This window comes from Lepisma saccharinum, chromosome 4 (assembly GCF_977018435.1).
Source record: "Lepisma saccharinum chromosome 4, izLepSacc3.1, whole genome shotgun sequence".
In the NCBI taxonomy this organism is placed as follows: Eukaryota; Metazoa; Arthropoda; class Insecta; order Zygentoma; family Lepismatidae; genus Lepisma; species Lepisma saccharinum.
In genome coordinates, this window is record NC_139232.1 from 1354782 (window position 1) to 1381410 (window position 26629).

The 26629-nt window shown below is 38.2% G+C and overlaps 1 protein-coding gene across 2 annotated transcripts in view; it reads left to right on the forward strand.

Annotated features, from left to right (window-relative positions):
* The window catches only part of Ptr (patched domain-containing protein), a 303517-nt gene that overhangs the window by 267980 nt on the left and 8908 nt on the right, over nt 1-26629 (forward strand). For both annotated transcript variants that reach the window (XM_083120235.1, XM_083120236.1), the window contains one exon: nt 23306-23619. In XM_083120235.1, coding sequence (XP_082976361.1) covers nt 23306-23619 — 314 coding nt within the window. The remainder of the gene's footprint in view (nt 1-23305; nt 23620-26629) is intronic.

A 26629-nucleotide genomic window follows, 5' to 3' on the forward strand; every position in this document is an offset into this window, starting at 1 on the left:
ACTAATTAATCCTTGAAACACGACGGGCCGAGAATCATATCACACCCTAGGGGCACTAACTTTATTTTCTGAAAATTCAAGAGGGCCAAGAAAGATATTGTCCCCCCCACCCAAACACCAATTTATTTCTAGTCAGTGCCACCGTTCCTCACTCATCTTCATGTGGACTCGTGATGAAAAGCATGGCAGGACCTTGCTATGTCAGCTCCTCGATGCAACGACTATTTCTGCGTCACATATCCATCTGGTGGCGAAAGGTTGAACTTTTCCTCGTCGGCATTCGTTTCCCCGTGGTCTGCATAGCTTCTATATCATGTTTCACTGCAATCCGTTGCTTCGAATTGGCTCCAGAGGGCTCTGTGTATGGGGACTTCATAAATCTAACCAACCGATAGATACGTAAGAAGCTTATGGTGCAAGATTTCTGACAACAATAAATGTGTGCCAACTATGCGTGCTGTAAAAAAAAAAAGAAAAAACCTCATGCTTTAAATTTATTTGTCGAGTTACATGAGCTACAATCAGTAAGTGTCCAGGAATTTCGTAACACTGCTTATGTCTTCTTTTATTATGTGCCAGTCCGATACTTTTAATGCTTTTCTTTGCTAGGTTCAAGTATGGCCCCCGCCAATCCTCCAGTAGTTGCGCCAGATGGCGTTAAACAAGTTCTTAGAAATGTAATTGTATGGAAACAATTAACAAATGCGCAGGCAAAAAAGCGAGCGGGAAGTATTCAGATTTGTATGCGTGAAAACCTTTCCCGTTCATTTACATAATTGTTTTTGTAATGTGAACAGTTACAGTAATTAACTCAATAAGTGCCTTTGAAGTCGACTTTAAATAGGGTTTAAGCATGGCCGACAGCGTCATTATTCTGAAGTTCGAATTGCGGTTGTTCTTAATTGGTGCCTTGGTCTCATGAAAGTTAGGCGGTATAAACTTTAACAGGATCTCTTTAAGCAGATTCCGAAATTTCTACTTGGCAGTTTCTCACCCGATATTTAATCACATTTGCTTCATAAATATAAACATAACGCACCGACGTTTCGTAACACAAAATGCAATTAAGAGAATATGAAGAAAATCATTTATCTTTAGTTCTTTATCGCTATATGCACTATATATATATATGTATATATAATGGAAGCCTATTGCTTGATATGAATGATTATATGTATTTGTAAAAGTGTTACTAATTATGATTATTATAATTTAACAGTTTACAATTAATCAATGTAATATTTGATTTTAAACAAATTTGTTGTATATATCAATGTGCACCTAAATGAACAACTACATTAGTGTTCTTTATTATGTTTGCTGTAGGAGTACATTAATTTCAGCTTTTGAAAAAAATTACCAACTATTTCTGAATTTTCACTTTTTGTGTCTACACACAATTATTGTCATTTGCAGTATCTTTTTTCCCATAACAATTCTGAAGCATGCTTAGGTTATGCCATAAATATTTTTTTCTAAATTTTTCTAAGTAATATAATGAATATAATTGATTTAATTATGTAATTAATGGAAAATAGTAAACTCGTAAAACCCTCCCCATTTATACGGCCATTCAGTTAGCGTCAGAAATTTCACACTCGAATTTGTCCCTCTCACTGACATGAAGAAAGAAAGTGACTTCACTGGATGAAAACGCCACTCTGATGCTCATTTATTTAGCAAATATTAATGCATGTGTCATCTATCATAAATGACGCTCTCGTAAGCAGGAAACGGCGGTGAAATGAGATTTGGAATTCTTAGAGATGGTCGCAGCTTCCTTCCGTTACAGTCTTTCACAACAAACACTATGGTTGTGTTTCCTGGGTGACTTCCTTTCTTTCCAGGCAGTGTTGCCAGGTCGGTGTTTGTAAAAAGTCGGAGAAAGTTTCCGTGCAGAATCAGACCTGTTAATTTCCCTTATTTTACGCCGCTTTTCTGCCTCTTTATAATTGCGACGATGAATGATAATTACATGAAAGTATTTATATTCACAAATAAAAACACTCATTTGGACGCGAGGACTCAAACCTGAGACTGTCGATGGCAAGGCTAGGGATGGCCACAAAATCTAATTTCAAATTATCTGTTTCGGATACAACGGATAATTAGGATATCCGGATAGAACAGATTTCATGAAGGATTGGTAGAAACTCCGTACAGTGAAATACGAACATGACTAATAAAATAATATGTGGATAGCCCGTAAAACAGATAAACGATAAAACTGTCCGGATAATGCACACATTCGAATATCCGGATAATTCTGATAATCCGAATATGGGATATCCGGATATTCCGTATATCAGAATATCCTATATCCTGTTATTTGAAATCCGGATAAAAAATTATCCGATATCCGGATAATTCTGATAATCCGAATATGAGATATCTGGATAATCCGTATATCAGAATATCCTATATCCTGTTATTTGAAATCCGGATAGAAAATTATCCGATATCCGGATAATTCTGATAATCCGAATATGGGATATCTGGATAATCCGTATATCAGAATATCCTATATCCTGTTATTTGAAATCCGGATAGAAAATTATCCGATATCCGGATAAAATTGTATCCGAATTTGGGCATCCCTAGACGAGATGGGCACAGCACAGCACACGTCGCGCTCGGCCACCGGCACAACTAAAAGACATGCTGCAAAGATCTGTATAATGTATAATGAAGATATACTGCATTCTACGCTTTTGTATTTAACACAAGGTATTTCGATGTGACCTTCCTCTCTTGCATTCTACTTACTGACACGTCGACAGGAACTTTTCGATATCAGAATCTGATGGGATACGGTTCCAGAAGCGCCAAATCTGAGACAGCGACTGACGTTTAGGGTCGGTCACCAAGTGAAGTTCTCGAGTTCCTAATGGCTGTGGTGTGCATATTAACGAAATCATATTGTTGACAATGTATTCCTACGGGAAATATTAATTGCCATCAGAAACATATTCATTGGTTGATTGATTGATTTCCCTAATTTAATGTCGAATGTCTACTCGTTTTGGCTAATCACAGCGAATCAGAATCAGACAGCCTACCACAACATGTACGATAGGTTTGAAATATCACATTAGTGAAACATGTTAGTGCAAACGCTGTCCTTGCACTCGATTGATTGATTTCGTGTTTTAAGTCCACTTTTATGCACAGTAAGGTTAATCGAGACTGGACCTACAGCTTAAAGTGGGATCCGAACCACTATGTGCCTCCATCGAGTATCGAACTCGGGACCCCTCTTTGCACTCAAGTAACACCAAGTTCGGTTCTTGGTGAGAGAATATTTCAGTTCCACAAATTCCATTTTAGGGGTTTGTTCCGATTGGCTTATCTGTGCACGTAGTACGCCTACGGCAATCTTTGACTTTAAACATAACATAACCCTACAGCACCTTGGCGGGCCTTGGCTTACCTACCGACTGCTGGTCTCCCTCCCACACTGTTCCTCCGTCACCTGTTATAGCGTGGAGGTCTCAGACCAGTAATGGGGTGACGGGTGATCAGCCCGACGAACCCCCAGCCGTTGTTGCAGGTCTTCTCGACCGGGTTACGCTCACTCACTCGGAGCTTCCCAATTTCCTCACGATGGTGGGTTGCCACCGGCCCTATACGTAGGCCGAATAAATTCCGACCAGAGCCGGATTCGAACCTACGCCGTCCCGCAGCGAACGATCTCAAGACCAGTGAACGCCTTAACCCGCTCGGCTACGGAGGAGGACAATCTTTGACTTTTTGCTTGCATATGCGAACAGCTTTCTTGTACAGAAAATAAATTAAGTTTGTGAGCTGAAAAATATTGAAACGTATACAGCCCTGCTTACATAGCTTTGGACCCAATGTTGATAAACGCATTACAAAAGCTGCCGATCTCAGTGTTGGAGTGGTTAGCACAACGAACTTCGACAATCAAGGTCCCGTGTTCGAATCCCGGCATGGGTGTCCTTTGTGACCGTCGGTTCCTCAAGTTCATCCTGATCTTCGCGATTGGACAAAAGTGGCAGAAAAGCGAAGTGAAAAAAAACTAAATCAATCAAAGCACGACTAAAACTAATTTAGTGAAAAATTCAGAATCAGGATCAACAATGCTTCTTTCAGTTGAATGTTTTGAATTATGATTGATCAGAAAATTTCCTACAGATTTTCTTGAAATTAAAAGAAAACAACAGGAAATCTGATAAGTGAATAGTCCCTGCCAACACTGCGATGGATGGCCACAGAAAGCACCTGCCTCAAAGGAAGGTGGATGACCGTCCTCGCACACACACACACACTCGCGTACACAGCAGCACTTACGACGCAAGCAAAGGCATCTCCATTGACCCCGTTCCTCCAATTTCCTTTTTTGTTCATCTGTTTTCGACTCCTTTCACTTTTCCGTTCCATTAATCATCCTGTTTTTATTTCGCCCGCTCCTCGTAAGCCACGAACGGTGGGGGCTCACCTCCCGCTGCCCCCCGTCTAGCAGCCACCCCCGGGAACGGAACTCGCGCCCCGTCCGTCGCATGTGCGTGGAAAAAAGCGGCTGCGTGGTTAAGATTCCGATCATGCTCCTCGGGATGCTGCAAACGTGACGGGGCTAAGTGAAAGCGCATATCGAGAGGAATCGTAGAGGAGACTCTTGGTTTCTGTTTAAACCCGTCGTTTAGATTAGAAAGCTTGATGAATATTGGCTAAAAAAAATAGATTTGTTGATAATTCCGAGAAACAAGGTTAGGGCAAGACAGCATGGGACTGAGAATTCTAAACGTTTTTCTCGTTTCTTCATCTCGAAACGTGGCCGACGCCAGGGGTCCCGGGTTCGAATCCCGGCCTGGGCGTGGACGTTTGTGAGTGTCCATTCATCAATTTCATCATGTCATCACTCATCTCCATCTTCGCAAACTAGCCAAAAGTGGCACAAGAAGCGAAGTAAAAATAAAGCAAATCAAAATCGAAACGTGCCAGATTATCTGCAAAGACGTCAAAGACTGCCATAGACCTTCGACGTATGTAGAACATACAAGTCATTTGATATATTCTCAGTGACGACCACACTGTTATAAGTCACAGTAACATGTACAATATTCGACCGTTAAATTTAAATATGGATGTATGATACAGTTTATATCCTTGTTTAAAGTTGGCGCATCTGGTGACGACATATATACGTAGAATGGAATGCATAAATATTACCAAGCAAATTTGATCGCTTCAAGAATTGGAACAAAACACCAAACATGTTTCTGGTGACCTCTTCACCAGCATACGTAAAGATCCATTCATTCAAAACACGTACGATGCAATTTTCCAGACAATACTTGTGCATCACACTGTATATATTCGCTTTTTGCCTATATTTGGCATTTTCAAACATCAGCGAAATCATCCAACGGTTTTCGCACGTAACCATGCGTCCTTCAACGGAAGCCGATTGGCAACTCTTGCTCTTCAAAGCACTGTTGCGCCAAGGAATAGAATACACACTCGCGCGCCTGTCCGTAAGCGATAAAATTATGAATTCAAAGACCCTGCGTCGAATCCTAAGAAGCATGGATGTTCGTTGCGTACTCGTATATCCCTTCATCAACCATAATTCATCTCCACATTTAAAGTAACGGGCGTAAAAGAGACGTAAAATTACGAAATTAGACACAGAAATGACAGGTGGAATAACGTTCTCTGTGGAGAGAACATTGAAATTAAGTAACGAAACCTAAAAATTTCCTTTTTGCAATTTACGAAGAGAAAAATATAAACTTATCATATTTTCTGTCTTATCCTGTTCGATTCCCATGAACTTATCTATATCTTGAACTTGACCTGAATAGTACACTCTTCCCGAAGTGACGTCACTCTTTTAGCTTGCCGCGCACGCAGCGGAAAAGCCACGAAACATCCATGTGCAACAGAGCACGCACAATGCGTACTACATGTGCACTCGTAGAGTACAGGAAACATTGTGCACAATATCTACGCACACTGGAAGCAAGAACATAGGCAATAAACTCTCAAAGTGTGTTAATGGTTGAATGTTCCGTGAGTAAATGGAACGAATTTACATTTATCTTCGCTCCGATGTCATGCGGGAAAAGTTCTCGGTTTTGCAGAGAAAATTATTTTTTAAGGCTTGGCTCGACCTTTGACCGATACCAAAATTTTGCTCTCCTTTCAAAGAACAGTTATTATATTCCAAAATATGAAAAATTGCATGTGTTTAGAATTCCTTCTAGAGCATTCACGTGAATCTTCACGTGTTTCCTTTGGCTGGTGCTAGATATTATCAGTAGTTTAATAGAGTTACGTAGGCACAAAACTACTGATAATGTCTAGACAACAACGTGATTCATGTGAATGCTCTAGAAGGAATTCGAAGGATATGCAATTTTTCATATCTTGGAATATAATAACTAGAGCTCGGAAGTTGAGGAAAAATCCCTTTTTTTTCCCTAGTGTCCGAAGACGAGGCCCAACATAACATATGTTCATTTTGGGTCATTGTAGGCCAAAAAAAGTGGGTTTTATTTGTCTTTTTTTTTGCCTTTTTCGGCGTTTTTTTGGCTTATTGGTCCTTTTTTTAACCTTTTTAATGTCTTAACGGCTTTTTTTGCAACTTCACCTTCTTTTGACTACTTTTTTTAAAAAATGAAACTAGTGCTTGAAAAAACCAGGGATATCAAATTATGTGCAAGATAAGTGAAATATTGAAAGGAGAAAATTTTGATGTGAGTGTTCTTGAAGAGGAATTTTTTTCACCACGAGATCTCACTTGCTTCAAGTATGCACCCTTAACATACGTTCATGTGGAGAGAAGTTTCTTATGTTTCGCAACGTGCTGTCTGAAAACCGACGATCCTTTATACCTAAGAACCTGGAAATGACTACTGAGGTATTGTGATATACTGCAATGCCAACTGAGGTAAGGACTCCGAAGTCTTATTTCTGTAACCCCTAGTGTGGTTAGGTCAATTATGATTCTTCAAATATGATTTTTCAAATTACGTTAATCTAAAAAATATATAATGTCTGAAAGAAGATGCATCTCATTCATATAGATTTTTCGCACTGTGTGTTCCATACCACCAGAATTTTGTATTTTTTTATTCATTAAATATGTAATTAAAACTAAAGTTATAAATTTGCATCACATTTATACGTCTTTTTTTTTCGTTTTTAGGTCTTTTTATAGCAATTTATAGGTCTTCAACTTCGGAGCACTAATAATAACTGTTCTTCGAAAGGAGAGGAAAATTTGAAACCAGCTGCCTTGGTGTCGGCCAAAGGCCCAGCCGAACTTTAATCCCGTTCTGAAACAGAGAGGGGTGGAGTATCCACAATCACATTCCATGATTCTTCTTTTTCAAATAACGTTAGAGAGGAGGGATGGTCAATTTTTTTTCGGATCCGAAGATACCAAGGTCAGGCGAGAACCGGGTACCCAGGTCCAAAACTAGGTACTTTTATCTGGATCCGTATCTGGGTACTTATAATTTCCAGTTTTCATTGGATCCATTATTACCCCGGACCAGGGTATTTGAGGATCCTGGGCCATCCCTACTTCATGCACCAGTTGCAGATATTAGACTATGAAAAGCTTCAATAGAAAGATTAAAAAATACGTTCGGAATGTATCGCAACCATATCCCACTGACATGAGGAGGGAATCCTCATTCAATTATTCTTATACAAAGCAGAATGTTTTAGTTTACCTTCTGTAACTTTGGATTTGCTGAATATAACTTTATCAATCTCGAAGTCTATTTTTACCACTACACTGGAATGAAGATTTAATTAATTGTATTTTTTAAAAAAATCATTTTAAATCGCGTAAACTCGCTTGGGAGACGAGATCTTTCGCTTCACACCATTCCGATACAACAGTAAGGGTCAGACTAAAACGTAGGGAAGATTGAAAACAACATCGTATTCGAAATAAACAGTTACAAGTTTTAGCTCAAGTTAGATTTTACCACACTTCTAATATCTATTTATTTTTTCATTTGGTATTCCTCCCCAAAGCAAATTATCTCCAGTGGAGTCATCTTTGCAGATAAGGATCGTGACACTGAGGGACGAAGTCCTCTAGCCTCCTCTCGCCACTCACACTACGCAACCCTCTCTCTTGGTATACTTTTGCGTAGGTTGCTTATCATAGCTGTTATTTCGCCAAGAGCGGTAGTGTCCCGTTTAGGATTGGAATATGGAAGAGGATTCGAGTATTTGTAGGGAGAAGTTTCAGACCTTGCTGCCTATTCATAAAACCAAGGTGTGTGTATATATGTTTGTGTTTTCTAAGATTATTGTACTTGAGGAATAAATATAATAAAAGAAAAGTATATACAGAATAAATATAAAATATAACAAACAAAGTCATATATATGTTTGACCAGTGTTTCCAAAATTTCTAAATTGACTTGTATATATTAAGGATTTGTTTGGTCCTGATATTCAGCTTAAAAATCTTACGGAAATTTATAATGATAAATATAATAAAATACTAACTTGGAATATATGATATTATCTAGGAAATCTTTGCAGATGGAAGCTTGGGGGTTTAACCACCTTCCAAGTCACCCATAAATCTGGGCTTCTTCACATTCGGCTACTTTGCGACAGAACCCGCATGCCGCTTATTTCCGCTCTGCTTGTTAATTTTTGGCTCTTGGGGGATGGGAAGGGGTGAAACTGTCCCGGTGCTTCAAGTGTAGTTACTAGAATCCTTCCCCCCCCGGAAAATTTTCAAATATTGCAGGTATCTAGTCAACAGCAAATGCAATCTGTATGAATATTATGTCTTCTTTCTGTCTTTGTTTCTTTCCATATGTTATTTCTGTCTTCGTTTCTCTCTTTTTATTTGTCTTTGTTTCTTACTTTTTAATTTCTGTATTCGTTTCTTTCTTTTTTATTTCTGTCTTCGTTTCTTTCTCTTTTGATTTGTCTTCGTTTCTTTCTCTTTTTATTTGTCTTTGTTTCTTTCTTTTTTATTTCTGTTATTTCTGTCTTCGTTTCTTTCTTTTTTTATTTCTGTCTTCGTTTCTTTCTTTTTTATTTCTGTCTTCGTTTCTTTCTCTTTTGATTTGTCTTCGTTTCTTTCTTTTTTATTTCTGTCTTCGTTTCTTTCTCTTTTGATTTGTCTTCGTTTCTTTCTTTTTTAATTCTTTCTTTTTTATTTCTGTCTTCATTTCTTTCTTTTTTATTTGTCTTCATTTCTTTCTCTTTTTATTTGTCTTTGTTTCTTTCTTTTTTATTTCTGTCTTCGTTTCTTTCTCTTTTGATTTGTCTTCGTTTCTTTCTTTTTTATTTCTGTCTTCATTTCTTTCTCTTTTGATTTGTCTTCGTTTCTTTCTTATTGCTGTCTTCGTTTCGTTCTCTGTTGTATGCCTGTCTTCGTTTCTTTCTCTGTTTTATATCCGTTCATTTCCCCTTCTTTCCCTCGCACTTTATCGTATAAGACAGACTGGACGTACATTGTGGAATTGGATCCAGCCCGCTCAGATCTTCGACCTCCAGATTCCAAGCCTGTACGTAATTGAGCATACGGTGTTCGAGACTTCTGCTTATCCTCTGGTGAGCTTTGAAATGCTGGGTATGGAACTTTCATTCGATCCTCTGGCGAGCAGTAGAATCGTGTTGAGTGTTCGCTCCACTCCTCTGGAGGATGTGCAATTCCCCAGTTGAGATAATTTCCATAAATCAACCCGGCCCCAGCGAAGATAATTTGCAAGGCATCTCCCCACCAACAACATTGGCTCCATGTTGATCCAATGAAGCATCTCTCCACCTATTTCCAAACTCGACCAAGCATCACCTCAGCTAGGTATTTCCACTTTAAGCAATGTAGGCATCTTTGATAGCGGATGCCGATGAAACTAAAGAATACTGGTGACTTGCTTGATTTTACGAAAACGGCCACATGTTTGCGAATTTAAAATGATCTAAGTTTGTAAACATACAAACAAAATCTACTGTCTTAGTGAACTATGTGGTGAAATGGAAAAACGATAGCAATGGCTTGCCATTTGTGCCAATAACTGTACAACGATACCCAAGATCAGTGTGACAACATGGTTTTAATGGCTGTTGAGTTGCGTTGAGTTCGTGTTTTAAGTCCACTTTATGCACAGTAAGGCTAATCGGGACTGGACCTACAGTTTAAAGTGGGCTCCGAACCACTTGTGCCTCCACCGGGTATCGAACCCGGGACCCCTTCATTACAAGACGGGTTTTAATGGCATAACATAATAGTGTTACCGGTTAAAAATAGATCTTACACAAGGGGTGCGGAAGAAACATCCCTTCGCATCCTCCTGGCTGGACCTGGGTTCGAGTCTCCATCTGGGCACGATTGCTTTTTTATTTGTTCTTTCGTGTACTTCATTTAATCGTCATTTATCCTGACCACCGCAATTCACCTGCAGGGGTAAAAAAAATACGTTAAGTAAGCAAAAACACAATGCAAGGAGCAGGTGGAAGAGGCAAGGGAGTGTTTTTGAAATATTACGCACACGCAGCCACGCATTCTGAGAAACGTGCACTTTCTGCTTCCTCCGTCGTCAGTCGAAGGCTTACCCCGGGGCTATCGCCTGCCCTACATACGGAGACTTTTACGTCCACATCCACCAACATGTTAGATTTGATTTAGCTTTTTTCTCTCTCTGCGCCGACTTCTGCGATTGGTCATCTGAGGCGAGAGAAAGCTGCCTCCGACTTTCCTCTGGTCAAGTGTTGTCTGCTGCCTCAGTTTGCAGGCGGGTTCTGCTCGAGGGGCAAGGAAAATATGATTCAATTTGGTCTTGCGCACTGCTCAAACTTGCTATTTTTATTCCATCTGACAGTGCGATGCCCATTGTACACGCATGCACACTTGAGAAGTCTTAACATACGAGAGACAGTCAAATTTAAACTTTTTTATCTAGTAGATTTGTTGCATTTTAGCATAGACCCATTGCTGATCCACATATACTTTCAAGTCGGGAGTTAGTGTCTGTATGCCTCAAGAAGAAGCATGTATGGAATCTATGTGCAGTCACTTATCAGCCACCGCGAAGGTCTTTCCACCCATCTGAGGTCTTTTAAGGCTTTCATTTAACTCGCCCTCGTATATTGCAATGTAGCCTTTTCTCCACGTAGAAGACCCATAAACAGAATTCCGAGTGTATCTCACCACTGAAGTTCCTGGGTTCCAATCCCGGTGTGGGTATTACTTGTGAGTGTACCTTCATAAATTCCATCTAATCATCGCTCATCCTGATCGTCGCGATTAGGCAAAATGACAGAAAAGCGACGCTAAATAACAAAAATACAAATACAGTATTAGTTGGTAGCAAAAGGGCGAGGGTAGACTGCCTCCACCCCCAAAAAGTTATGACAAAATTAATTAATTCATCAAATTTCTGCATTGGTATTAAATGGTAGCCAAGAACTGCAACATTTTATTTCTGAAAAGTCCAAAGAGTTAATATTTAGTGTGTAATTTAACCTTTAAAAATGTCTTCTCAATAAAAGTGTTGAAATAGTATGTGTGAATTCCACTCCATCTTACACAATTCCTTTGAAGTTAATTCAACAACAGTCATTCCTTGCACGTCGACTGGCCTTGGCACAGTATACAGGTGTCTCACTGGTTACTTTCCAACACCAAAAGCAAAGCCACTTGCACAAGGGGCAACTTTTCTTACTTGAACGCCTACTGGTCGCTGAAATAGGTACCAGACTGGACATAATTGCTTTGAAACTGCCTGACGAACAGTTAGCCAACTGGATCGTTGTTTGCTTATATGCTGTGACACGTGACAAAAGATTTCGGACATTAAATTTTCGTCTTACATGTTTTTAGTATTTTATACGGAAATCACATTTTTGGGAATGTTTTGAGTAAAATAAGAGATTTACTGATTCCAACGCGTGAAATAATTTCTGGCAATGATATTCACACTCCTTTCAAGAAAGATAAGCTTAGAATTTAAAGTTGATATTCTATTATCCATTGCCTTCAACTACTTACACCTATTCTAACTTCGAGCGAGGCACATAGTGGTTCCGATCCCACTTTAAACTATCCGTGCATTAAGTGGACTTAAAACAAATTTCCTACCGTGCAATGTGCCTCCACCGGGAATTGAACCAGAAACTCCTTGATTACATGACGACATCGATTCCACTATGTCATCAGGGAAGATTGATGAAGGAACAGGTTCAGGTGAGGACTCAAACCTGGAACTTTTGGCAGCGAGATCGTTCGTGTATCTGATAAACCCGCTCGGCTATCGAGCAGATTAATAGATTTTTATACGTATTAGGAATAGAGAAAATAGAGAAAATGCAACTAAGTGGAGAAAAGCAACAAAATGGGAAAGCACCATAATTCATAAAATATGAAGAAAATGGAGAAAGATGAAGAAAATGGAGAAAGATGAAGAAAATGGAGAAAGATGAAGAAAATGGAGAGAGATCAAGAAATATCAAGAAAATGAAGAAATATAAAGAAAATGAAGGAAGAAGATGGAGAAAGATGAAGAAAATGGAGAAAGATGAAGAAAATGGAGAAAGATGAAGAAAATGGAGAAAGATGAAGAAAATGGAGAAAGATCAAGAAAATGGAGAAAGATCAAGAAAATGGAGATAGCTCAAGAAAATGGAGAAAGCTCAAGAAAATGGAGAAAGCTCAAGAAAATCAAGAAATATCAAGAAAATCAAGAAATATCAAGAAAATCAAGAAATATCAAGAAAATCAAGAAATATAAAGAAAATGAAGAAATATAAAGAAAATGAAAGAAGAAGATGGAGAAAGATGAAGAAAATGGAAAAAGATGAAGAAAATGGAAAGAGATCAAGAAAATGAAGAAATACAAAGAAAATGAAGGAAGAAGATGGGGAAAGATGAAGAAAATGGAGAAAGGTCAAGAAAATGGAGAAAGATCAAGAAATATCAAGAAAATGAAGAAATATAAAGAAAATGAATTAAGAAGATGGAGAAAGATGAAGGAAATGGAGAAAGATGAAGGAAATGGAAAAATAACAAAGACAGAAAAGATAAACAAGGTAGAGAAAGAATCGCCAATAAACAAGAAAAGTCACTGCCTAACAAACAAGCCCTGCATGAAACGACATTCCAAAGCGATAGCGAAGATGACTTTGTGCAGAAAAGTTGCACGTTTCTGTGTCAAATATTTAGGTCTGATACAAAAAACAGCAGGCATGAAAATCATTGGGAAATTGAAGCATGGAGAAAGACTATGAATTAATTTCGTTCTTTTATTTACAGTAGCTGGAAGGTTTCTTCTTTCGGCTGGTAAAAGTGGGTAATTATGCTGTAAGTATCGAGCGAAATGAATTCAACTTTCACTCTTCAACGTGCGTGCACACTAAAAGAGGTGGAATGTACTTTTTATTACTGTTTTTTTTTGTATTAGAAAAAAACAGAGTATCTACATTAAGATAATAACTATGGAAATAGCATTGCTGTGAGGCGTGACTCCCTCCATCAGCTCGAACGTGCCTGCTTCTTCGTTGTGATGAGATCACGATGGTGTTGTCACTTTCCCTACTTGTGAAGGAGCCAGCCTCTGAGGTGGAGTGGTTGGCGCAATCAGGGGACCTATGTTCGAATCCTGGTTAAGACAAGGACATTGCATTGTTTTGGTTCCTTCATCTGCTTTGTCAAATCATCATTCACTCTCATTGTTGGAATTAATGTAGGTACTTCAAAAGCGACGTGAAATAACCACACACTTCATATATGGATTAATGGATTGAGTAGAGTTGACAGTTATTATTTTTTTTTAATTCTCCAGGTAAAAATTTGCACAAAGATGGAGTTTGAATGATTGGGTTTATTTTACTTCGCTTTTAGGCCACTTTTCTAATCGCGATGATGATGATGAGTGAGATATGATGAAATTGATGAAAGGACACTCGCAAAGAACAGTCATGTCCAGGCCGGGATTCGAACCCGGGACCCCTGGCGTCATCTAGAGGGAAGAGTATTTCCGAATATTTATTTCGTAAGAAGTCGTGCTCAGATATGAGGTTATCCAAAAGTGGTAGAAAAGAGACGTAAAAGAACAAAAATTGAATCAAATCTGATAATAATCGATACTCACTTCGAACATTACATATCTTCTACCAATTTAATGTTAACAAAAGTCCCTGTTCTTTATGTAGTTTCCTGTACAGTATCTCGCTTCTTCTTCTTTTTTTTGTAAAGTGCAAAAATTATTAGAAGAAAAGTGAATGTTTCTCTTTCTTTTACAATGAAAGCCTTTTACTTTCAAGCGTGCCACTTATTTTATTTGCCTTTTCCCGTTACTTTAAAAAAAAACACTGTTGACTTTATCACTGCAGCTGAGCGATTTCTTTCGAACAAGCCAGCATCGTGGCCTGGATTCATGCATCGAAAAATTCCGCAAAAATCAGGCTTCGTTGCTCGTGATGTAAGAAGTCGGTTTATCACCTATAACTTTCCAACATGAAGCAATGAAATCTAAAACTTCTACAGTTCAATACACTTGCTGTTACGTAACTATTATTACACGAATAAAGTAGTAATGTTCAAGTACGTAACCAGTGTAGCTATCAAATCGGTGTTACTCCTCTCATTCTGGGACCATAAAATGCTTTGTTCCGCTCCAGCATTATCATTGTATTCAAAATGGCACGGTGATTATCATCTGCGTGTTCTAAAAGGCTATAGTTCATTAACTCCTTGCATTCAGAACTGATTTGGCAACAACGATTTTGCATGATGAATACAACCCGTCTGCTTTTAAACATTGTATTCTGTGACTCTTTCTCTACTTCGATTCTTGATTAATAGGTCGGTGGTCTCTGCTTGACTGAGTTGTTTTAAGTAGGGCTGAGCCGATACCACTTTGAACAGATACCGATACTTAAAAATTGCAATAACTAAAATTTGTTCAAAATATTGATCAATATTGGTTTGTAAATATTCTTCTCCATTTATACAATGCATCAATTTACCAAGAAATTTACTTAAGAATATTCAAGAATTACATCAGAATATTAAAATATATATTATGTAATCACTAAATACATTTTTTCATGCAAAATAAAAATAAAGTTAGAATTTTGCATAATTTCCAGAATAATTAGACTCCGCGAAAATGTCGCGCGGGATTTGTCGCAGCAGGAACTGATTTACCGGAACGGAGATCCGATACCTTCCGGCTCATTTTAAGCCCTGAGTATTAGTAATAACAATTATTATTATTACAGTTATGATTGTTGTTAGACAATGATTATTATAAACTCACAGATATGAACCAATTTTATTCCACAATATTATTATTATTATTATTTTATCCTTGGAAAGATTCTTCTACTCGAATCTAGTGAATCTAGCACAACTGTTTTTCATAATTTGTTTTCACATTTCCTGTAGTTGGTGTACTGAAATTGAAATGCATAGTTATTCCAGTTTGTTACTAAATTTTAGACACAAAAGTTGGGCGAAATTTTAGTCCTAAAGTTTGTTGTGTGACCTCTCACATAAAACACTTAATTTTTTAAATTGTGTAACTGTGAACCATTTATTCCTTGAATTAAATGGTAGAATGTGAAAACATAACCTTGTTACTGTAATTTACACTATTTTTTTCAACATAATGCAGTTTTTACTTTGGTTATTCAGCTCTTTATTTTTCTTATTAATAATAACTTTTGTTTTTTGTAACTTGAAATGAAGTACGTCAATTTCCATGGGTGTCCAAGGACTTGTTCGACTCCCCTTCCCGACGCCCATATTTGACGCTAATATCATTTTCTTTCGAGTCCAGCAATTTCCCTGTACTTAATCTTCATCTATTGGAATAAAAATGAAGCAAAGAATACTAAATGAAAGTTATCAGTACTGCTGATATTTTTGTTTCGAGGATTTCAATTATTTTCTGTAATCTCATAAAAATAAATTACAGTAGTTGCATGAACATGTTTATCAATTCTGATCGACCTGAAGATGTTTTTAGCTTGGTAGACCATTATCAATTACAACAAATTGTTTTCAATCTTTTTTTTTTTTTGCATAAAGAACCTGATAAGTTGGAATAATAATGTAACGAAGCTGAGCGTTTAAGGTTTTATATTTGTAAGAAGTTAAGATTTTTTAAATGTTTGTTACTTCAAATAATGTGCAAGCTGTCAGACAACTATAGTTAGATTGATACAGTTGTGGTTGGAACTTGTGTATATGTTTAGAAATACGTCATAATCTGTTCGTGTTGACGTCACTTTCTCATCTCAGCAGAGGAAGTGAACCGGCCTGAATGTGGTAACGGAAAATGGAATGCCAGAATAGTGTTATTGGTTTGCATTAATTGTGTTTCTTTTGGCAATACGCTGAAATAATGATTACGTGCAGAAACCTTCGTGTATTTTGGTTTGTTTTGACTAACGTTGTGTGTTAGTGATTGTGATTTAAAATGCTGTAAGAATTGTTTCTTTTCGCATCTTCAGGCATCAAATAATATGCTATAGAATTGTTCTTTACGTCTCTTCAGAAAAGCAAAGAAACGTAAGTAAATCTGTACATTGCTTGTAAGTCCAGATACGATAGTAAATCTATGTGATTATGAAATATAAGTGATTATAAAACGGCAGTTAACTTTGAAAACCATGTTGTGTTTCTTTCTACCCAGCAAGCCCTGATGATTTGCAAAGATTCTCATGTTCCCGACACAAGGAGCAGCGGACTAACTTTGTAACGACTAGTGTCCAACCGGGGGACGTTGCAAAAACGACATAATAATAACGAATAGAGGAAACAGCACATATTGTGTTCAACCCTTTTGTCCTTCTGATAACTTCGTAACAAAGGAACAGATGCCACATTGGTTAAATAATATTAGCCTAAATCTAATTCACGTTAACATCTCTTCGGTCACACACAAAGTTATTATTAAGAAAACTGCTGTAGACATTCGAAAAAGTGCTAGGCACAACATGTGCGACATCATCTGAGTAGCACTTTCCTTAATATCACATTATTTTTCTTTCATGCTTCGTTGCACCCTTCCTTCGATGACACCTTCGTATCTTACGAATCTAAAACTCTGCGAGTGGTTTTCCATATGTCCTAACTCTCCATTCTTCATTGTTTTCGGCTCATCTTTCAAACTGCGCGAACGCACAATAGCGTATCGCCATGTGGCCCCTTAGCAACCACCCTAGCAACCGGTTGTATACAGCCAACATGGCCGCACCCATGCGCGGGACTAGCAGACGACTCCACCAGCGTATATCGCAAGAATTGTCACACAGGAAAAATGCAGTTTTTTTGTTTTGTTTTTTAAGACATAATTATAAAACTCCGAAAATATAAATATTCAAGTCAAGTACGTACCACGTAAAAAGTTCTCAACTATCTCCAATTCAATTATCGTGAGAACTATTTGAGATCATAGCTACAAAATTTACTATTTTACATTGTTTCTACAAAAATCAACATTTGAGATTCTACATAAAGATTCTTTGTTTAACGCCATCTGCACCGCTTTATTTTTCTCCGCTAGTAGCCAGTGGCCATTCTTCTGACCAAGCCTCCGGCTGACGTCATTCGAATCTAGCGATAAAAACATGTTCTCGAAGCAGTTACAGTTCTCTACGAAGACTCGAGCGGGAGAGTCCCCCTTGCTGGTTATGCAACCCACCTCGCTTCGTTTTCATGCTGGTGGACTAACAGCTCAGGTATTGGCTGTTGTAAGGACGACTGCGTTTCGGTGACAGAATAACTGGGTCAGTGTGTTATTTCTTTACCGTAGTTCTTAACCCTTTATAGCCTGAATTTTTATTATGGAACAAAATGGCAGTTTGAAACATTTATATGTATGGGCAAGACTTCCTTTGGCAGGATTGTCAACAAAAAATCATCTGATATTGTAATAATGCTAATTACAATTAATGGGACCTGAAAATCCCGACAGGCCATTAGTGTCTTATGATACATCAGATGGTGCTTGGTTATAAAATATATACTCCCTACAACACCTACATGCAAAGTATATCCTCCCTAAATTATAGGACTATATTATTCTTACCTGGGATAAAAACTGAAGCTGTAAAGGAACGTTAAGCACATGTATGGACAAAACACAGGACAACACACACACAGCCCTACAGAAGATTATACTGGCCGTAGGTCCAGACGCCAGAGCCTCGTTAGTCTGCAAAAGGCAGTCCAGGGAGTACTACGTCTACGTGGAAGTGAGGTTGACATTTGGATGCACTACGTAGAAGATTTGAAGTTTGAAGAGGCATTTAAATTTTGTTTATATCCACTTTAAAAATTATTGAAAATATGGCTCTCTTACACATAGAAAAGCTTTATGTGTGTGTGTTCAGGTGTGCCTCTTTGGAATAATCGCGACGCTGAGAATAAACTGTTATTTGATGAAGGTGCAAACAAAAATACCCATTGTAAGATAAAAAAACTTCCCTATTCTCTATATACATATAGATATATAGAGAGAAATTTGATATTTTTATTTGTCAGATTGAGTTGTTTAGGGAGCGACCAAGTTGTTGTGGTCGAATCACGATCTCGCTACCAAAGGTTCGAGGTTTAAGTCTCGGTCTAGTCATAGGTTCTTTGTGTTCCCTCAAACTCTTCCGATCACCATTCATCCTTGTCATCACGGTTATCCAAAATTGTCAGAAGAGGGTCGTAGAATATATCAACTTGCGAAAACGTGTTCTCTAACGCTAGATAAATAATATACTATATATTTTTCGGATTTATTTTATTGCAGGTGAGCCTCGTTCTGGAACAAGTTTAGGCGTGTTTGGTAGATGCTTGGAGCAAGTTCGATAATCGTTTCGCATTTCATTATCTCCCATTTAATCGTTAGAAGTGGTTCACTTTCTCTGATTTGGCAATAAATAATCAGTAAGCCTATGAATCGAGCATGTTGGAATGCACGTGACATGTGTTACTATCAACGGATTTGGATCCATTGATATAATGTTTGCAGTATTCTAAGTTCTGTGTGCAAAAACCTTGAATGCCTTCCCGATGGCGTAGAGCTAACATAGTCGCCTTGTGATCAAGGAGTCATTGGTTCGATACCCGGTGGAGGCACATAGTGGTTCGGAGTTCAGTTTAAACTTTAGTCCAGTCCCGATTAGCCTTACTGTACGTAAAGTGAACTTAAAAACAAAGAAATCAAAAACGTTTATTCAGAGGCTTCAACATTCGGTGCAACGATTAAATATTCATCAATTCAAATCTCTTGTGCTCACAGTTTGTTTTTTTCGAAAAGGAAATGCCAAATAATTTCTTTAGTTTTCTCCTATGTGGGTAAAAAGTAATCTGTTTCTTAATAAGTGAAATGGGTGATTTGTTTGTCGTAGAGGAGTTAGTGTTGGGTTATTGTTTCAAATCCACTTTATGCACAGAAAGGCTAATCGGGACTGGACCTGCAATTTAAAGTGGAACCGAACCATTGTGCCTCCACTGGGTATCGAACCCGAGACCGGTTGATTATAAAGGCGGCGACATTACCACTACGCCACCGGGGAGGCCTATGTTATAAAGGAACATATATGGTGAAAGGAAGATAATGGTTTGGAAAGGTGGAAAGTTATTCATTGGGAATATTAGTTGGGTATGTTGCAATAGATTCAGCCCACACAGTCTAATAAATTGTGTTGTAGTTAATGTTGAAGAGCGAGAGGGAAAATTTGATTGTTATTATTTAGCGTCGCTTTGCTGCCACTTTCGGCTAATCGCGACGATGAAGATGAGTGATCATATGATGATCAGACACTCACAAAGAACACCCATACCCAGGACGGGATTCGAACCTGGCGTCATCTAGAGGGAAGAGTATTTCCCAATATTTATTTCGTAAGAGGTCTTGCTCTACCCGGTCCTGGATGATCGAATCAGTACACACCAGATCATGGCAGAAATCCCAACGTTAGATAAGTAACACAAAGGTACATACTACGTTCCATACAAGGACATGTCTGTACGGGAAAATTCCTGGAAACCTTGTCATCTGCAAGTTTGAACGCTCTTCATGACAGATGTGCACGTGTAAAGACTTTACAACCCGCGTCCCGTTGGGGAACGGCCTGATTGTTACATAACGAATTCGTTCCCTGGTCCATTACGCCATTTCGTGAACGCCGGCGTCCATTTTAAGTGCTCCGTACGCACAGAGCTTTCTTTTCCACTGGTTGTTTGTAAATGCACTTTTCTTTAAGGTTGGGGCCACGAAGGACGGCGATAAATTCGCAGTGGGTCGAAAAAACATGACTGGTAAATTTTTATTTCGCCTGGAAACGTGGTCTTGGAAGGTACGTGCATGAGTCTTGACACGTGACGTAATGTACATGGAGGCCGCCAAACCGAAAGTGTGCCTCCTCGCTCGGGTGAACGACCTCTGGCCAACTTTAGCACGCCGTTCTTATATAACGATGGGCTGTAATGAAATTTCGTATCAACTTTCACTGTCTTGAGTTCTCCCCACCTCCCTAAAGAAAATAATACAAATAATCTTTCGTGTGTTATGCGCGTACCGAGAGTCTTATTTCTCGTTATATAACATCTCTACGTATGCAACATTGTGGCAAGAAGGAGCAAAGTATCGCTCTAATTAGAGTTCGTTGAATTTGCTGAAAGTTTATCGCCCGGTTGGGTTGGTTTATGACGTGTAGCCTACAAACAGCATTTTGGCATTTGAACTTTGAACAGCCGTCAAAGAAATTACAACAGGGCTTTGATGTTGAATCTGATCTTGGGTTTTTGGCATTGTGCAACAGACGTACTCGTATGCCATTGGAATGTTCCTGGCCCTCCCTGATGGCGTAATGATAACATTATCGTCTTGTAATCAATGGGTTTCGGGTTCGATACATGGTGGAGGCATACACAGTGGCGGCGATTGGGTGCCAAAACTGGGGGGGCAAAAACTGTATATTTCCCTTTGTAGATAAGATTTAGCATAGTGCGGGGACAAAAGTGGCGAAAAGTGTGGAGGCAACTGCCCCCCCTCGCCCTCCTAATCTTCGCCACTGCAGGCATATAATGTTTCGCATACCACTGATTAAAGTGGACTTGAAAACAGACTTTCTTCGTGTGATTTTTATTTCTAGTAGAAATATTCTTATTAAAAACAATGCCGATGTTGCAATAAGAAATTATATGATGCTACAACACTTCTATTGTAAAGTTGATATCCACATCGTAATACTTCCCAAAAGAAAAGCAAAATATTCTGATCATATTCCCAATAAATTCCAAAGTTCACTCTTGTTGTATTGGTACCAAATATTGTGTTGAAGATCACCCGACAAATTAGGTGATACTTTTTTTTTATATATGCTGGGTCTTTCCTGACAGTAGCGTGCCCAAGAGGAGGGGGTCATAAACGTCTCTGTCTCTCGCCATTCCTAAAAACGTCAAATGCTAGAAAAGATTGTAAAATTTGAAAAAAAACATAACCACCTCTTTAGGGTCATATCTCTTCACCTTCGAAAATATTAGGCACACCACTGCTTCCATGTCACAAAACCGGAGAATGGAACTATTTTCCACTGTGACGCAAGGTCGCCCGCAGGAGGGGGGCACTTGCCCCCCTCCCTGAGATATCTGGAAATAGTGTAATTCGAGTGGTGAAATTGTAGCAATATTTTATAACAAAAAATATTGTTTTCTGTGACAGGTTGCAAGTTAAAGCAACTATTATTATTATTCATTGGTGGCGATTAGGAGAGGCGGGGGGCAGTTGCCCCCATTACTCTTTGCCACTTTTGCCTCCGCACTATGCTAAACCTTATATACCAATAAAAAGTCAACTGTCCTTGCCCCCTCCAGTTTTGGAACCCAATCGCCGCCACTGTAATTATTATTTGAAATAGGGTTACATTTAAATTTAGTCTATTTACACTGATTATTATCTAACTATAAAAAACAGCTTTTTGTCCGACATGAATTAATATGTTAAATATACAGTTATGCAAATTGTGTATAGATAGTTAAACAGAAAATGGAAATTACGAATGTGTATAATTTAAAAAACAACATAATAAGTAGTAGTAATAAAAAATAATAATATCACTACTATATATAAAGTTTCTATGACTCTGCCCCCCCCCCCTTCCCCTGAGAAAAAAGGCTGCGGGCGCCCTTGTTGTGATAGTGTTTCGAATTGTAAGTAAAAGGGAAATCATAAAACCAATAGTGAATAAATATTTTTATTTTAAGTAATAACCAGCCCCTGTTCATTTGGTTGTATTGAGATTAGGAATTGTCTACTTTTTGTGCAAAATCTAAATAGTTTCCTTTAAATATTAAAAGCAAATTGTTTGTAAATTGATAATGTACGCGTACATACTTAATGAAAAGTTATCTCTATGATTGTGCAGCCAGATAGTAAGAGATGTAGAGCAACGTTTTATTTTTTCAGAAGCTTTCCTTTTCCCCTTTTCTATAAATTTGCAGTGTTCCAGGCAAAATGTGCGGTAAATCATGACTTTCTCAGTAATAACCAGTGTTTGAAAGGGAAACTTGGAATATTTGCTACTCAAAAATGGAAAAACAGGATGCTCACATAGTTCAATATGATGACAATGAAACAGGCAGAAGGTTCCTTTAAGCAAATTTTGCTTAGGAGTAGGGGAGTAAAAACGTAAAGGTAAAGCTATTCCCTGAGCATTTCAACATGTCATGGACGTCAGATTTTCTCCATGGAGGGGCAAGCAAGCTATTTTCCTTGGGGGGGTGAATGAGGAATGTTTCGACCATAATAGTGCTGTCCCCTCAAAAAACAAGGTCATTTTGAAATTATCGTGTTTCTGTAACGCCCTCAACATAAATTTATCTGAATGAAATGAAAATATATGTGTGAAAGATATACTTTTAGGTTGACATTCTTTTTCCTGTGGAGCCATGGCCCCCTTTTCCCCCTCCCCCTCTGGACGTCCATGGCCATGTGGGTATCTGGGGGTCAGTGGCGTGCCCAGGATTTTCGAAAGGGAGGGGTTACGTGCACTTTTTCTAGTAGTCAGCTCTCATTTGGTAGGGACGCACACAAAAACGATCACCGCCATTTGCGGAGAAGATATGATCACCACCACACTCTGGCAGGTTATTAGAAACTGAATGAACCCGACATTCCTTGAAAAATTGTCCATCTGAAATCATCCATTGGACCCCTACCAACTGGATCACGTAGCTCTTGAGAGGGTGAACCCTTCCCAACTTCGAGCAATGACTTGGTGTTATTTTAGTAGCAATAGCAAGTTAGTTGTAGCGTGACTGCTTAACTCATGGTATACCCTTGTTTATTTTCAGGCAACCGCTCCCTGCTCTACAGGATGTTCTGCACGGGAGGCATCTCCAAAAACGACCCTTACAACCCCAAGGATAACAAGGACCACGCCATGATGGTATTCTTTAGAGACAAGATGGCACCTGCTTTGACAATTCCAGCAGTGAAGGTTGTGGTCATTGCAGTGTTCATCGCTTACCTGGCTGGAGCTTGTTGGGGCATCACGACCATGAAGGAAGGGCTGGAGAGGAGGAAGTTGTCCAGGGAAGATTCCTACTCGGTTCAGTTCTATGATAGAGAAGACTTCTATTTCCGTGAATTTCCATATCGAATACAGGTATGGACCTCATGTGATGCCTTTGTCATAATATGTACAGGCTCAACAAATTTAGTAAGACAGTGCATTTTACACAGTGTATATTGATGAACTCATTTTTCACTCTTGGCGACCCTCGTGGTGGAATGGTTAGCACATTCTGCTACGACGCCAGGGGTCCCGGGTTCGAATCTCAGCCTGTGCATGAATGTTTGTGTCAAAAAGCGATGTAAAAGAATGCAAATCAATCTTATTTTTCATTCTTTGTACTCATTGTTAAAAACTTTTCATCTTCATAATCAGATGACAAATAGAATGCATGGAGGTATAAAAAGTGAGGCTGTCTCACGATACAATCATGTAGGTTGAATTGTATCTCTTGCAAATAAGAACAAACTAGCGGAATACTATACTGCGTTTGTTACAACCTGTCCCCTTTCCCGCGCTAGGGAGCGCTCGACAGTTTCGGTGCCAATGAGAAACGATGAAAAAACCGTCTGCTGGGCAGCGAGGAGCGAATGGAAGCCAGAAGAGAGGCGCTTACGTAGACGATGTTGCGACGTTGCGTATTTTAATTGGCTGCCTGGCTTTGACTTTCCCCAGCACCGAGAAAAGACAGGGAGCAACTAGCGCGGGAACCGGGACAGGTTGTAACAAACGCGGTATAAGTGAGGCAAGTGTACACCTAGAATCTACCATGCTATATTTTTTTCTAAGGGCAAATTTGTTGTATCAAAATTTGGTGTTTGATGGAGAAATCCACACCAAATTTTACTGTTCTAATTTACTTTTATCAAAATATATAAGATGCATTGTAAAGAAACCAAAAGTTTTAAGAATTTATTTTAAAATTTATATCAGTTACCAATCTCTCATAAACGTCACCAAGTACGTACATTGCTTTTTTTTCTTAGACATTCACGTCCATTGTTAATCACTTTCTTTACATATGTGCTGACCATAGGGTTACCAGACGTCCGGATTTTCCCGGACATGTCCTGCATTTTAGCCTTGTGTCCGGCGTCCGGGAGGAATTTGAAAAATATCATAACTGTCCTACATTTTGAGCCTCACATAATATTAATTAGGAAAATACGTAACAGAAAAAAGTCATGCAAATTACAAGTCTATGGACTGCGCTTCCAAACTCAATATTAAAATTAATTTTATTCAGTCATTGCACAAAAAGAATAAAGTTTGTCCTGCTATTAAACAAACGGGAAAACGGAAGCAATTAATGAACAAAGTCTTGGGACCACTTTCTGATAACGTCACTGTTCAATGCCTGAGCAGAATTTCTTGCCTTAGGGTTTATACTGATGGAACAAGGTGTTGCCCATTCTTATTCAATATAATTTGATTGTAAAGCAGGGTATAGAGAACAAAGTTTTTCAGGGTGTATGCCAGTCAAGAAAGTCATGGAAGTCAAGAAAAAGTAAAGAAATCAACAAGAAGTCAAGAAAAAGGCAATAAATTATTCTTGTGGTCAATAATTATTTCTATCATATTAACTGATTGGTTGATTTAGTTTATTTTACTTCACTTTCTTCTGTCCCATTGACTAATCGCGAAGGTGAGGATGAATGATGGTAAGTTAAGATGGATGAATGGATAGTCATAAACATATAGGGACAACCGACACAAACCCCACATAAGATTATACTGGCTGTGAGTCCAGACGCCAAAGCCTCGCTTGTCTGCCAAACACAGTTCAGGATGCATTAATACGAAATAGCAGATCTAATTCTCATCTTAAATTCAGCTTCAGTTTTCATATTAACTGGCCCTTTGGTAGGGATTTTCATTAAATATATATTTATTTTCTTAATTACTAATTTCCAACTTTACCTAAGTAGGATCTAGAAAAGTCCAGGAAAAGTCAAGATTTCTGGATGTAGTATTTTGGTAGACACCCTGTTATTGAACTAAAAACTACCCAAGATGAAACCATTTTAAATTACAGTAATTGCTGAATATTTGTTTGCCATTACAGGTCATAATTCAAATGTTGAGAGAGTACTTTCATTACCATCAGCACAACAGACTCACGAGAGAATTATTTTTCATATACTCTGTAAAATGTTTGGTATTGGTCCCTATAATTTCAACGAGTTTGACTGTTCACTCTAACATCAATATATAGTTTGACTAAACCTGAAATTTTGATAAAAATTGTCTCCTCTGAGAAGTACCACTTAAATCAAGTAGTAAGAGGTGCATTGATTAGTATGATTGCAAGTTTTGAAATTTTGCATTTAAACATTCGTTGAGAAATATTTTTTTAAAAGCAGAAAAGTGTCATTTTTCAACTACTTCCTAACGTGTTCTATAGAAATATGTATTATTTATTGAGAATGTGTTGCGTCCTACATTTTGGGACAGCATGTCCTACATTTCCCTTACAGCGATCTGGTAACCCTAGCTAACGAAGCATTTATGTATTCTGTAATATGGCTTCTTTTTTAAAAAAATGGATTACAGGTTTGGAGATATTTTTACAGGTGATTGGAAACTTTTCGAAACCAAAAGTGGACAAAAAATTCTTAAAGATCTATTTACACAGCATTATTGTCATTACTGGAATAGAATTGTCAATTCTGAATCTGAGAAGTTTGTGCTAATAAGAACATTTGTGAACAATCAAAGCATTATTTTGCATATATTGGCTTGTGTTAGTCATGCAATCATTTTAACAAAGATGCCTTAGCAAGATTATAAACTATTATCTTTTGCCCTCGGTTACAGATGTTTCAGAACAGTATGAAGTATTGAATTGCTTTGTCTTGTTTAGGGAATTCCACGAAAAGTGGTCATACTCCATGTAAATAACAAAATGAACTAATATGGAAATTATTATTGTTTCCAATTGCATTCAGGTTTAGATGTTTGTGAATGCGTATCACTTGCACATTTTACCAATTAAAGTTACTAGCATCTGCACCCTATGTGCTTCACAGACAAATGAAGTCAACATTTGTTACATTTTTTAAGCGCCACACACATAACACACTTTTGTTAATGCTTTTCATAT